This window comes from Sinocyclocheilus anshuiensis, unplaced genomic scaffold, assembly GCF_001515605.1.
Source record: "Sinocyclocheilus anshuiensis isolate Anshui unplaced genomic scaffold, SAMN03320099.WGS_v1.1 scaffold707, whole genome shotgun sequence".
Taxonomy (NCBI): Eukaryota; Metazoa; Chordata; class Actinopteri; order Cypriniformes; family Cyprinidae; genus Sinocyclocheilus; species Sinocyclocheilus anshuiensis.
In genome coordinates, this window is record NW_015551035.1 from 181,979 (window position 1) to 197,575 (window position 15,597).

The following is a 15,597-nucleotide window of genomic DNA, read 5'->3' on the forward strand; positions in this document are numbered from 1 at the left end:
AAACACGCACACACACACACACACACACACACACACACACACACAGTAAACCGAGCTTTGCTTTGTCATTACGGGTTTTATTTGTTATGGCTCAGTTCTGACATCATAACGGGAACTCATAGATGATGTTTGTCATTGTGCATTTGTGTTTGCATTGACAAGAACTGTATATTATTTACACCAAAGAAAGATGTTGCTATAAATCATGGATATGTTTGTTTGAGCAGTAACTAATGTTAATGTATGCATGCCACCACTGACATTAGGCAAGAACATACATCTGTTATTGTTTTCCTGTGCAGTTTTAGTCAAGTTAGAGTCTCCATCTCTCCTGTAATCCAGTATGATATCTGGTATGATACAGTGCTTGTGCTTGGAGCATGCACACAGCACCAAAAGCAGTTGTAGTCTGATTAACAAGTATATTTGATTTGACGAAGCTGAGCTACAAATGTCTAGGTCCGTTAGTCTTTCTTAAACTAGTGTTTACATGACATTTCAACTTGATCATTTATTGCATTAATCTGCATAAAATCAAACTTGTAAAGTGCATGTAAACAAATGGTCCTCAAAGTTTTTGGCCCCCCATTGTTCACAAGGCACCATGACTTTTCCTGTTATTTGTGATTTACTAGAGAAGGATTTTTAGTTTTTACTCACATTTTTTACCCTCTAAAATATTTTAGAGCTTGGCATAACTAGAAAAATGTATATTAATTATAAGCATGCCCATGGGACTATAAGATTTGATTAATTTACATAACTTTTCCAGGTCTACACATCCAGCCTGGTCTCGTTGTTTATGTAGCTATTAGTTTGTAACATTTACAGGTACAAAACATACGATTTGAAAATATCGACAACATCTAAAACATAAACATTTTTTACAAATTAACATATTTAAATTTTTTTTTTTACTATTTTATTGATACATTTTAGATCCCTTAACCCTATTCCCAAACTTAAACATAACCATTTTATAGAGAACAAAAAGGATATATTAAAAATAATAAACACAAATGTGCATTTGTATTGTGTTTTAATAACAATATATCATTAAAATATATATATATATATATATAATCCACTCCCACCTCTAAACCTAACAATAACCATTTCTTAAAAATACACTACCGAAATATTATTATGATGTAAAATAACGTTTTTCTATTTTAATGTACATTAAACTGTAATTTATTTCTGTGATGTGCAGCTGTATTTTCAGCATCATTACTCCAGTCTTCAGTGTCACATGATCTTCAGAAATCATTCTAATATGCTGATTTATTATCAGTGCTGGAAACTGTTTGCTGCTTAATATTTTTTTGGAACCTGTGATACTTTTTTTCAGGATTCTTTGATGAATAAAAAGATAAAAAGAAGAGCATTTATTTAAAATAGAAATCTTTCCTAACAATATACACTAGAGTTCAAAAGTTTGGGGTCAGTACATTTGTATTCTTTTTTTTTTTTTTGAACGAAATGAAAACTTTTATTCAGCAAGAATGTGTTAAATTGATAAGAAGTGATAGCAAAGATTTATATTGTTAGAAAAGATTTCTATTTTGAATAAATGCTGTTCTTTTTAACTTTTTATTCATCAAAGAATACTGAAAAAAGTATCGCAGTTTCCAAAAAAAAAATATTGTGCAGCACAACTGTTGATAATTCTAATAATAAATCAGCATATTAGAATGATTTCTGAAGGATCATGTGACACTGAAGACTGGAGTAATGGCTGATGGAAATTCAGCTTTGCATCACAGAAATAAATTATATTTTAAAGGGTATTAAAATAGAAACCATTATTTTATATTGTAATAATATTTTCCAAGATTACTGTTTTTTTTCCTGTATTTCTGATCAAATAAATGCAGCCTTGATAAGCAGAAGAGACTTCTATAAAACACATTACAAGTCTTACTGATCCCAAACTTTTGACCACTAGTGTATGTAGAAAAACATGACAGACAAGTGCAATCACAATCATGTATTTATTGCAAAAGTAGTCCAAATGACGATGTGTTGCAGTCTCGATCCTCTGTGGTGATATGCAATAGTTATAGTGATGTACAGAACAAAATGTTAAATATTACCCCAATCCACGGTGCGAAGGCACACATTTCTCATTCAAACACAGGTCACACAAAACACAGCATATCACAATCTGTGACAACGCAGGCGAGAGTCATTGAGCGTTTGATATCACTGCCTCAAAACCATAAAGCTTCATGATTTTATGTTGGGTTTCTGGTGTATTTTATGGCATGACTGAGAAAACACCTTATGTGTTCCACTCCAAGCAAAATAAATATTACTTGAAAAGTAATGGTTAAACGATTATAGAAATGTTATTCATTCTAAGTTAGTAAAGTGTAGAATGACAAAATGTTGTCATTTCATATGAAGTAAATGAGTAAAATGTTTAAATAAATGTGATGTGAAAACATAATGCCATTGATGTGACAACTGAATACAAAACAATCAAAACATTAATGCCACGGTACTAATCGTCATAAAGATTCATGCACATTTGTACATCTGTAAAGTATTTTATACTTAAATAATTGGCGTTTCAGATGCTGTCAGTACATCATTAGTGTACGTTTCAGCGTCTGTGCAAACGTAAGTGAATATATATTTGGTAGAACCACTCTTGAGGTCATGAGACGAGATCACATTGAGACATCACACTTTTAAAATTAGGCTACCTCATATATCCAGGTTTTCCTCTGGCATATTTGTGGACCAGTTGCAAGCATGAGAGGTCTGTATTATCACACTGACAGTTAATCAGCCAGTCACTGCAATGAAGAAGACATGATGGGCACGCATTATCAATCAACAATAATGCGCCATTCATGCCACGTTCAGAGAACACAGCGAGTTCTGACACTGTCCACTGATTAGAAAAAATGAGTGCTTTACATGCTATTTGATCATCATATATTGATCCTATATTCATTTTTTACCTTTGTATGGTCTATTATTCTCTCAGATTCACTTGCATCATTGCACTGCCTCCAGCATTGTGTTATATAGCAGTGGAGAACAGTTGATTACAGGCTGCAAAATGTGCTGATCCACAGACATCACGGTACAGGAATGCAGCTTCGCCAGGGCCCTATGAAATCCTTTTTATTTATTCTGTTTTCTTCGGTTTTCATTTTTTCTGGACTCTGTTTAAATGGTTAAATTAAATTGTATTAAAATCAATCAAAAAGCATGTCCAATTAACTGCAATCATGAAACTGATAAATGTATCAACACGTTATTAAGATTTTAGGCCCCTATGAAATGTTTTCTTTAATCTCAAATTCCATTTGATGTTTTTTTTCAAATTCTACATTTCTAAATTCTACTTTTTGATTTATTCGTCCAAAATTTGCCACTTTCCTTATCATTCCGCATTATACAGTACATTCCATTTTTATGACTGGGTTCCGCGATTCTGTCCAAGTTGTCCACATTGCGGAAATCATAGGGCCCTAGTTTACAAGGAATTGCTAAATGATTTGATAGATAATGCTGATTTAATGAACTTTTGTGTATTAGTCATTAAACGTCAAATACATCTTTGACAGCAGTTGTAATTCCTGCTGGAAGCATCAGCCATCGATGATATTAATTAAACCTCCACAAACCAGTAATGCTGCATATGCTTAATGATTTCAGCCATGTACTGCAAATTGGTGCTGTTCAGCAGGAAAAATAAGACAGTCGTATGTGTTTAGTTTGAACCGTCATTGTGGGGAGAAGGTTTGAGGTCAGCTTCCTTCATGAGCTGATCAGGCATGCGTCTATTAGAGTGACTGTTCCTGAGGAAATCCTCTGTCCTAAAGCTGAATCCAGCTAGATTCCAGAGCACACTTTCCTCCGTCTCTGTCTCTCACACACTGCTTTAGAGCCTGAGGGACACTAGCGGTATCTGGCATGAGCTAATATGGAGCAAGCGAGAGTCAGTCCACTTGTAGATGACCCATATCACGTGCGGCACATATCAGATTGCTGGAGAAGCTTTTTATTTGGCCAGTTTGTGAAGTGCGATCTGCTCCAAACATGGATCGGGTGCATGTTACTAGATGATTGCAAACTCTCTTTGTTCATTGAGATCTCATTTGTCAAGGCAGAGAGCCGAGAGGGTATTAGTTAGTTAGCAAATATTGACATGCCATTTTGTTTGGGTAACTATCAACTGAAATCAGCAAATCAATGCTCCTAATAGCTGCTCATTACGCACTTGATGCATTTTCAGTGTTCGCATCAGCTTTGCAAGTCAATGCAGGCAAGAACTATTACTTGACCAGCGGCCCGATGCGTTTTCATGCCTGCTGCTGTGTTTAAAGAAGCCTTCTCTAGCGTTGCATGTGGAAATCTTTCAGTCTTTTAGGTGGCCGTTTCGCTTGAACGAGACAATGCTTAAATGTCTAGAGTGTGTCTGACTGAAATTAATGGCAGTTTTTGCTGTCAGACGTGTAATTAAGTTAACGCAGTGACCTTTCATCCTGGTTTCTTTTGTGACACGCGTGCTTGTGTGATGGAAATCACAAAGACTCCAGCGAAAGCCCATTTTCTCTACACGTCGTCTGTAGCACTCGCACAAAGTCAGGAGAGGACCTTTATTTAGACACCAGATCTTCCTAGATAAATAAAGACAGTGTTAATGGAAGAGGGCCAAGTCGGATGCGTGTCAGGGGTTTGCCCAGATAAATCATTAGATGGAAGGTTATTGGAAATGCAGGGAGATAAAAGACTGAAGAAGCCAGTAATTGCCTTAAAGATCAGACTACAAAGCATTAGCCCGGCTTTTACAAGGCCAGTCGGCAACAAAAGAGTCGTAATTTATGAGCTCAGCGTAAAAGAATAGCATAATTGCATAAAAAATTAATGCTAATGAGGTCTAAAATGGGGAAGGTGGTTATTATGAAAGTTTGTATTCATCTTCTTTGGCCTGAATGATGGCTAGTGGCTTGATTAATGGCTTAATTTCTATCAATTAGCCGTGCCAGAAATAAATAAATAAATCTATCCACAGAGCCGGGGCTAAATTGAGGATTGAATTACATATCGTAGCCCGATGCGGAGATGGAGGCCGGATTCCCAATGGTTTACCGTAGAGGGAATGTGCTTGTGTGCTTAACAATTAGTTCAACTTTTTGCGCACAAATATGTTGATGCATGTATTTCATGTAATGCACAGTATGTGGATAAATATCAGTGGTTTTCAACCAGTAGGGGGCCTCAAGTCGACTTGCAATAATTAAAAATCATACAAAACAAGGATTAAAATAAGCTAGAACAACTAAAAACAAGAAATCTGTTATGGTAAACAAAGCTGTGCCAGTGCATGTGAGAGGTCTGCAAGTTTTTCCATGTATTGTAGTGTTTTCTTTTTTTTTCTTCTCACACTCGTCTCATTCTCAATCAGTGCAGTGCCATCATTAGGTCTTGTTTAGCTTGCTCATGACATTCAAAAGCACCTTTGAATCCGCGTCGTTTGAGACCGACCACCTGATGATGGGCAGCTACTGCTTTAATTATTCCATCAGTGATGAGAGCCGTTGTCATTTAGCTCATGGAAGTAAGGCATTCAATTATGGGAATTAATCAGGCACTGTGAGTTTAGCGTTCACGTTCCTCTGGTATCCTTGAACGTGGTGCTGCTGCTTTCCTGCAGTGCCTTGAGTTGTTGAACATCGCCCTCTTGTGATTCTCTGTTGCAACATGTACAACGCACAGTCCTGCCTGCTGGAGAGGATCTTTCCTTGGATTTGAACACACTTGTAAGTAGAGAAGCAGCTATTAAGAGCGTTTCATGATGCTGGACATCTCGTGTCTGTTGTTCTTTTTCACAAATGTTAATATCTTGGTTTCTTCACAAATATATTCACATCTAAATATGCATTCATTCATGTTTAATAAAAGCAGAGTCCGTTTAGTCCTTTAGGATGGCAGGGAAAGACAACACTTCACATGAGCGGAATCCATCATATCTATCTCTGTCTCTGTCTGTGGAGAAGACTGCTATAAGGCTTGTGTAATGCGGCGACAATGGACTCTAAATTAATTTTGTGGATAATGTGTCAATATTAAATGTCAACTTTGACCTGGCCTTGTGCTGATCGTGTCTGGCAGAGATGTCTCTCCGACAGCGCTATCGATTTTCTGCTATCTGCTCAGCACGGGCCCCTCTCTCAAAAGTCCATTATTTTTGATTTTCCTATGAAATGCATATCTTTCCTCACTGACATCTGACAAACAGCATATGGAAGTCATTTTATCTACCAATAATGTGTTTGTCAAAAAGTATGAGGCATTAATGGAATTCCGGGCCAAGGATAGGTTGTCACTGATGTATCTGGGTGGGCTTGTGTGTTTGTGTCTGTGTATCAGTCATTAAGATGTTCGGTACACACACACACACACACAGGAGGAGTAATAAGTGTGTGATTGAGAGCCAGTGGACTGCTGTCATCTTAAGGACGGTCTGTAGGCTCCTAGAGGATATTGCGCCTCCGTTTTGCCTCATGCTCAAGTATGTGTATTTTTGAGAAGGCAAACTGTTGTCACTATGTATGAACACATGCCTGAAATTGTTCGGGCTTATTTTATTGCAAGTTTGTTTCTCAGAGCAAGTGTGTTGTGACATCAGCAGTTAGCACTGACACGCGTTTGTGTTTTTATGGTGTGTGTGTGTGTGTGTGTGTGTGTGTGTGTGTGTGTGTGTGTGAGAGTGATGTGTAACCGTGGCTGCGTCTGAAACTAGAGGCAGCTGTCCAGTCAGTCAATGACTGAACAGGCTGTGTTTTTGGTTGAAGGTGCCTCCAAAGGTAACAGTGTGTGTGTGTGTGTGTGTGGGTGTGTGTGTGTGTGCACACTTACAGTGTCTATGTCTATATGTATGTTACTTGAATTAAGCTAGATATTCATTAGAATGACTGTTTTGCTTTTCTTTGTAGAAATTTCCAACTGTTTGCCAGGAAAGAATGTCAGTGCTACAGTGTTGAAGTTATGTTCATAAGCCTTATAAGACAAACACTAAAAGCTGTGTGTGTGTGTGTGTGTGTGTGTGAGAGAGAGAGAGAGAGAGAGAGAGAGAAAGAGTGAGCGAGTATTTCTGCTAACAGAGAGAAAACCAGAGCAAATATTCATTTATTCATTAAACGAGCAGAGCGAGAAGATGTGTTGTGACAGTTGCTCCCTGGCAGTTAATGGATTAAATTAATTCCTCTCATTAGCGCAAGGATCTGTGTGTGTGTGTGTGTGTGTGTGAGAGAGAGAGAGAGCATGCTTCCTACCTAATAGTGTTTGTTTCTGCACATTTTCATGCATATGTGTGGAGAGAGATTGAATTGTGGGTGAATTTGAGTATCAGTAATACATTGTGTTTTATGTTTAAGGATGTTTTAAATTAGCAGGATCACACAAACTGTTCTGAATAACAGCACAGCTGTGGCTGTAGGTAATCACAGTTTATAGTTCAATAAACAAGAAGTTAATGTGGAGTAAGTTAAATATTAGAGACAATATAGCCAGTTGCTCTATTTATTTATGGAAGTAGTACCAAACAATTTCACATTAGGTCTTTATTTTTCTGAATGAATGTGTAGAGTGAGAGAAGTATGCATATGAAATAATAGAAGATCCGTTTACCCTGAAGAACCTTAGAATTGATTATTTTTTTCTTGAAATCTCCTTGAAATTCTGTCTCTCCTCATAATTGTGTAGGCATTGCATCACCAACATACAGATATTCTGTTTAAACCACTGATCTCTATATATGTGTCAGGGATTCATCACAGTCACGGCAGTCACCAGCCAGGATAATCACCCGATCACAGTCACCTGAGTTCTGATCACCCGCACCTGCTGTCACCAATCAAGCCACACTTCAAATACACACACTTCACAGTCACTCACTGTCCGGTCTACCGTTCACTCCTATGGACTGTTCTGGACTCTCTATACGATATTCTCCTAGAAAGACTTACCTTCTGGTTCTCCCGCGATCCTCCAACGACTCCTCGGAAAGCTGTTCCACGATCTCCCACGAGACCGGCATCAGACCCTCACCCTCAGAACTCAGATAAGAACCCTGGAATCCTTCACTCTGTTGACACTCACCTGCCTTAACCTAACCCGTTCCACTCATCCACCTCTTGTATCAATAAACCATCCTGTCTTTCACTTACCCGTTGTGTCTGGCCTTGCTTTATGACACCCTGATGTAGTTCCAAACTTGAATGACGTTCTTTATTTTGCTGAAGACAAAAGATGGAGAAAAAAAGGTCTATATTTTGAAAGTTTATTTTTCAAAACAATTAGGGTCAGTGAGGTCAAATTTTGTTTTTGACCTTTTTAACTTTCATTGTATGGGCAGTGAAACATTCCATAACAGTTCAAACATTCTAAATATGTTATATTAATGTTTTGTGCAATTTCCTAAAAGTAAAAATTCTTATTACACCCTTCAGCACGGCCCCCATCCTTCATCATCCTGACCCGGACATGCCGTTCGTAGTGGAAGCGTAGAAGAAACTGACCTCAGCGGAGCAGAATTACGACATCGGCAACCTGGAGTTGTTGGCCATCAAACTCGCCCTGGAGGAGTGGCGGCACTGGCTGGAGGGAGCAAACCATCCGTTCACCGTCATTACCGACCACAAAAATCTCCAATACTACCCGTTGTGTCTGGCCTTGCTTTATGACAATATGACTGGATTATGGAATTCTAAACAGATTTGTTTCTTTCTAAAAGATAGTCCACTTTAGACATTCTTCTATCTGCAAGTAACTCTCATTAGAGTATTTGTAAACTGTTAGTAGAATAATTTGACGTACTTGCAAAGTTACGTAAAGTCAGTAGAATGTGGAATATCAAAATAAAACGTTACCTTCTAAACTATCAGCAATCGTTGAAGTCACAGTATGTGTTAGTGTCCATATTAATATGCTCAACCACCAGAGGGCATCAGAGATGGACAGCCGATAGCTTGACTAAAAATGACCAGGTGTTGTGTGTATCAGTCCAACCCAAAATCATTAGCATATGTATCGCCTGATATGATTATTAGGAGAAACTGAATACAATACAGTATACAGCAGATACCGGAATAAGAGCCTGATACTATATTGCATTCAAATTTGAGGATGTGTACAATGCATCATTTTACTCAGAACTATGCCATAAATACTTGGAGAAACATGAATCACATCTTCAAGCCAAAACACAACTCTGGCTGTTTCCTGAATGAGTTGTGAAGTGTATCTTTTTATTTTCAGATGTCTTATTGACCAACGTCCACTTCAGACACTTGGAGAACTTAAAAAGAAGAATAATTAAAGAGCTACAGACTGGACAAGCACAAATTAGTTGGGTTTTTACTTTTGTCAGTTAAAAAATATGTAAATTGCTGTTTTACATATTGTTTAATTAGGTTAATTTTACCAATTTTTTAGTTCATCTTAACTGATACCAATAATATTTTTTTTTTACACTTAATTCATGTCTTAAAAATAATAGTAACATCACAACAGAATTGCCTAAACCACAATGAATACACCATTGAATTTGTGCATAACTTCAAAATGTTAGAAAACATAAATCTGTCTTCAGAATAAATCAGCTGATCTGATGTTTACTTCAATACTGTGATGAACATCGCTGTCTTTCTCTTTCAGTAAGCAGGAAAAATGCTCAACTATTAAAAAAATAATAAATAAATAATAATTTGCATGCTTAGCAAGTTTGGAAATGCATAGAGAGACTTCGATTTAAAAGCTGTGGTTAATGTTTACTCGGGTGATTTCTGAAGACTGTTAATAATGTGTGCGAGTCACCAAGAAATCTAAATGGACAGTTTTTTTTTTTAATGGAATATTGCATTGTAAGCCAATCAATCCCATTGAACCAAATTAAATATTTTCCTAATTTAAGAAGCTTAAATGAAGTTTCACTCTGATATACATCACAATTGGGACGTAAACAGGATCACAACCTCAGTTTCATGCAGACTATAATTATCGATCCACATATCTATATCAAACTAAAGATCATCTTCTGAGACCAGCATTTCTGACTGTTAAAGGGATAGTTCACCCAAAAATGAAAATGTGATGTTTATCTGCTTACCCCCAGGGCATCCAAGATGTAGGTGACTTTGTTTCTTCAGTAGAACACAAACGAAGATTTTTAACTCAAACCGTTGCAGTCTGTCAGTCTTATAATAGAAGTGAATGGGAATCACGGCTTTGAGAGTAAAGAAAAACATACACAAACAAAACCAAATTAAACCCTGCGGCTCGTGAGGATACACTGATGTGAAAAGACACGAAACGATCGGTCTGTGCAAGAAACTGAACAGTATTTATGTCGTTGTTTTACCTCTGATGCACTGCAATGTCTAAATGTCGTTTCCTGAGCGCGTTCACAACATCCGGCACGTGACGGATCCGCCGTAAAGCAAGAAGAAGAAGAAGACGCGAACGCGCTCAGGACAGTTCGGACATTGCAGTGGATCAGAGGTAAATAACGGTATAAATACTGTTCAGTTTCTTGCACAGACCGATCGTTTTGTGTCTTTACACATCAATGTATCGTCACGAGCCGCAGAACTATCCCTTTAAGTCCTACTTCCACCGAACTACTTCAAACTACAGAGGACACTTAACACAACATAGGCTTCATCAAACCAGTAATTTTTTTCTTTTCTTTCTAGATTCTTTTCTCTTTTTGTGTGTTCTTGCTTGTTTGGACAGTATGCTGTTGTTTTACTGGAGACATACTGACATAGACAGGGAATGGGATCGGGACACAACCGGCATCCCATGAGCACAGCTGCTTCAATGTGTCATGTGCACTACAGACTCAACAGTGTCCAATAGATTGACGCTGTTATTTGCTAAGAGATGAATCCATCAGAATGATGTTTTTTCTGTTTCTGTGGTTTGTGCCCGTCTGACCTGCCCCACTGACCTCTCGCCTGTCCACTCACCGCTCAGGTTTTTGTTCCTCTAGAGGAAATGTCTCTCGCCGAGCAGGTGAAGAGGATAAAGGATATCGAGGTCATTGAGAGCGACTCCTTTGTTCCTCAGGCTTTCAAATCATCTCGGGATGCCACCAAGGTACATCTCTGGCTCTCTCCCTCTCTATTCTTTTTGCCTTCCTTCTCATATATAGATATATTCTTTTATTTGATTTCTTTTCGCCGGATTACTCTCCGTTTGTCTGCAAATGAAATGATTGCCATTAAATTCCGTTTGGTCTGTGGCACCTGTCCACTTGTGCTCGGGCTCTTGAAAAGCGTCTGCCCGTCGGTGGGCTGTGAGCATTACTGAATCCGGTCCACCGCTCAAATCAGATTACTAACAAATGCGCACAGATCTCTGTGGTCTGAGACAAAAGGTGACAGCTGAAATGAGTCTGTACTGATGCTAGACCAGCACTTAACATCACTCTGAATGATGTACGAACAGCAATAAAAGCATACATGGAGGACATTCTTTGGGCAAACACAAATACATACATTCATGCACATTTGATTTTTCAATCATTTCCGTTCCATGTAGCTCAGATAAAACCTCACTGAACAGAGTATGGCCTTGACGTTGAACACAGGAGTCTGCTTAGCTCGGATACAGATGTTTTAAAGGACACGAGTGAGCACTGTTATGATTATACTGCCATCAGTTGTTTGTGTATAGAACTGCTCCCAACATCTCTCGCATTGAACTCACCTGCAGATAAGTGTTTGCTCAACTTTACTATGGTTCAAGAATGAGTCATTATCAGATGCAAACCTTCCACCTTTAAACTGCACCCACTAATTCCAGTTAAATGGGTCAAGCAAATTTAACTTGATCTCTTGAGATAAAATAGTTCACTGAACTCATTTCCTTCCAGTCCAAAAAGAGCCTTATTCAAATCTGAAGCAAGGTGCAAAAATATCTCAGTGTCTGCAACTTACTAATGTCACACAGATGAAGATCTTTGCAAAAAAAAACAGCAGCAAAAAGTATATTTTAATCAATGGGATAGTTTACCCATAAATGAAAATTCACGTCGCTCCAAACCTGTATGCGTTTCTCTCTTCTGCAGAACACATCAGACGATATTTTGAAGAATGGTGGTAAGCAAACGGTTTCGGTTTCTCTAAATATCTTCTTTTATGTTCCGCAGTAGAAAGGAAAGTTGTACATATTTTGAACAACATGACAGAGCTTTCTTTTTTGGCTGAACTATGCCTTTAATTCTAACCCAGTCCTGGAAGGTTAATGAAGGTTAACCTCAAACAAGCTAATCACGGTGTTCAGAATTATTTGCAAATTACCAGTGGGTTTAATTATGGTTGAAACTTAAGGGGTCTAAATTATGACTATTTTTGGCACCAAAGAAGAGTGGATCTCAGGGGAATAAGATACGATAGTGAAGAAGTTAAGGAATGAGGCATTCAAAGTGGGAGTGGGTTTGAATATTATGAATAAGAGAAATGTCTGGAATGACGGAAAGACCAGAGCTCGGTGTGATTTCTTAAGGTTTTTGTAAATACCATAACTCTTTATGTGTAGGTGACTGAAGCTTCAGAGATCAAGAACGAGGCAGAGACTATAAAAGAGGAAGTCACCCTTTTGCCCAGCTCCATCATGTACACTGACAGCAACACCCTGGCTCACCCTAACGTAAGGCTGTTGATCTACTTCAGTGTATTTTACAGACATATTTGTATCCAGACGTGAGCTATATCTGACAAAACCTTCCAAAACCTTGTTTTGGGAACATCTCCATTTGTAAAAACACTGTAAAAATGAATTATATTTCATTGTAAAATTGCTGACCATGTTCTGTTAGGGTTAGATTACAGTATTTATAACTAGCTGTTTTATTTTATAACTTTATAACTAAAAAATGTATAACTACATTTTTTTTTTTTAATTCCTTGTTTTATTGTTGTGATTATTATTATTATTTTTTTTATTTTCTTTTATGTAAAGCACTTTGAATTACCATTGTGTATGAAATGTGCTATATAAATAAACTTGCCTTGCCTTGCTGTAAATGAAACAATAGAAGTCTATTGAATTTCCCCAGTTAGATAACAAAATAAAAAAGAGTCTGTGTGTGTGTGTGTGTGTGTGTGTACCTGATATTCCTGACGTTATGAGGACCAAATGATCCAACAAGGATAGTAATACCAGTAAAATTCCTCATGAGGAAAACAGCTTACAAATCATACAGAATGAAGTTTTTTTAAAATCTAAAAATGTAGTAAGTTTCCTATGAGGGGTAGGTTTAGGGTAAGGGGATAGAAAATACAGTTTGTTCAGTAGAAAAGACATTACGCCTATGGAATGAACCCATAAAACATGGAAACCCAACGTGTTTGTGTGTGATCCAGGTGTTCCCTATGTTTCCCTACTTTCAGATAGTAAAACCTGAACTTTTTGACATTGTGTGGACAAAGTTTCAGTCACCATGAGGAAAGCAGGTTGTAAATCATACTAAATTTTTTATTTCTATTATTTCTATTTTTATAAATTCATTTATTTATTGATTGATTGATTGAAAATGAAAAATTGATTTATGGTTACGGTTTACGGAAGTTTATGGTTAGGGTTAGGGAATAGAATATAAAGGTTGTACAGTCTAAAAATGTCTGTGTAGAGTCCTCATAAAACACAAAAACCCAAGGGGTGTGTGTGTGTGTGTGTGTGTGTGTACCTCCTTAATCATATTTTGGGGACAAATTTTTACCCAAAAGTGAGCAAAACCTGACAAAATCGCCAAAAACCTCGATTTGGGGATGCCTTCATTTATAAAACTGGTATAAAAATAAAGTAAGCAAACTTTTTTGAAATTGTAAAAATGCAGAAAGTATTCTGTGAGGGGTAGGGTGGGTTTAGGCTAAAAAGTGTATAACTATCTGTATATAAAAACAATAGAAGTCTATGTAATGTGCCCAGTAATCTCTCCGCCTCATGAACCTCTCTAATTCTTTCAAAGAAGAAAAATATATATATTATTCACAACATACATTAAATAAGACTTTGGTATCGCAGGCCCCAGCATCCGAAGTTACACATAAGCTTCCCAAAACTCCTCCGATCAATAATTCTCCTCTCCCAAGACATATTTCCCCCCACCCTTGTAGAAATTGCCTATTTCTGAAGCTGCGCTTCTTGACAAACCACTCAGGGCCCTTCTTATGCACCCTCAGTAATATTGGCAGACAGAATTTCCTACGAAAGTGCGCTCCATCTCTCTCACTCGGCAAACTGGGTTACGTGTGACTGATGCAGATGAGCTCGACAGGCTGATCTATTGCAGCAATATGCCCAAGGCGAGAGAGCCCTGATCACCAGTAATGATTCAATCATTTAGCCACCACCACTTACTGTATCTACTGTAATTTAAAACTCGTTAGCTGCGCTTCGCTAGGTGCGTTAAGAGTCAGAGGAGGCTCGTTGTTGTGTCGCGGCATCGCCTACAAAAAGAAAAGGCAAGGGGAAGCGGGCGACATACACCCTCAGTCTATTAGCGCTACATGTGCACATGTTTCCCAGGCAAACAGAGCCCAAACGAATGCTACAGGCGGACCCTAACCCGATGTAAATGACACACTTATAATGCACACGCAGAGGGATGGAAGCGATCAGTCTTTCCAAAGCCTAGATTTGATTTGGTGCCTCTCGTGTTTTTTGGATGAAGGAAATGAGTGATGAGTGTTGGAGAAGAATCCGGAACTTCCAAACTTAAGGAACTCATAAGCACAACTAATATGGGAATCACTCAAATTCTCCCTTTACGCTGACACCCGAATCAAGCGCGCGTATTACCCTGTCTGATGTGTTTATGATGCAATACCATTTACACTTGCTCCAAATCTAATCGCAGCTGTGACTGTCCTATATTAAGCCAAGCCAGACAATTAGAGCGCAGGCTTGGAATCCATTAGAAACCAATAGGAAAGCTTTGTTTCAAAAGGGTTACTTACGTTTCAGATCTATAGCATCAGGCCGTTAGTAGACCTCGGCCAAATACAGGCTTCTTCGTGCCTCTGAGTGGAGTAAACAATGAGGGAAACTGAAATGGCGCACATGCAGACAGTAGCAGACAGTCACAGATTTCCCGCTGTGGGCGCAGATTATCTGATCTCAATAAGATATCGCTTCTCTCTGTAGGAGGACTCTGTAACGTTCACTTGTACTGCACAGAAAGGGATCACAGTGTTTACTGTAATAATATCCAATGCATTATGCATTTCTAATCCAATATACTGTTTTTTCAGTTCTTAAAAAAACACATCCTCAGTATACTTCAATCATTGCATTTGTAGCATATTCTCTTAAATAACTAAGAATCATAGCAAAATAAATTGAACTGAACTGATTCAGATTTCATCATTTAGTAAAGAAAGAAAAATCATTTGATCAAGTGGTTTTAGAGCAAATATGTATCATCCCATCTAATCATAAGAGCACTGAAAAAATTAATATTGTCTGTTGTTCTGCCTAATGAAGACATCAGTTTTACAACCTTCCCTCTGTGTGTGTGTGTGTGTGTGTGAGTGTGTGAGTGTGTGTGTGAGTGTGTGTGTGTGT

The 15,597-nt window shown here is 37.9% G+C and overlaps 1 protein-coding gene across 1 annotated transcript in view; it reads left to right on the forward strand.

The window, feature by feature from the left end:
* Nucleotides 1-15,597, forward strand: part of LOC107661333 (serine/Arginine-related protein 53-like) — a 151,133-nt gene that overhangs the window by 133,822 nt on the left and 1,714 nt on the right. Inside the window, exons 7-8 of the mRNA XM_016450854.1 lie at nt 11,018-11,124; nt 12,568-12,678. Of these exons, the coding sequence (XP_016306340.1) occupies nt 11,018-11,124; nt 12,568-12,678 (218 nt within the window). The remainder of the gene's footprint in view (nt 1-11,017; nt 11,125-12,567; nt 12,679-15,597) is intronic.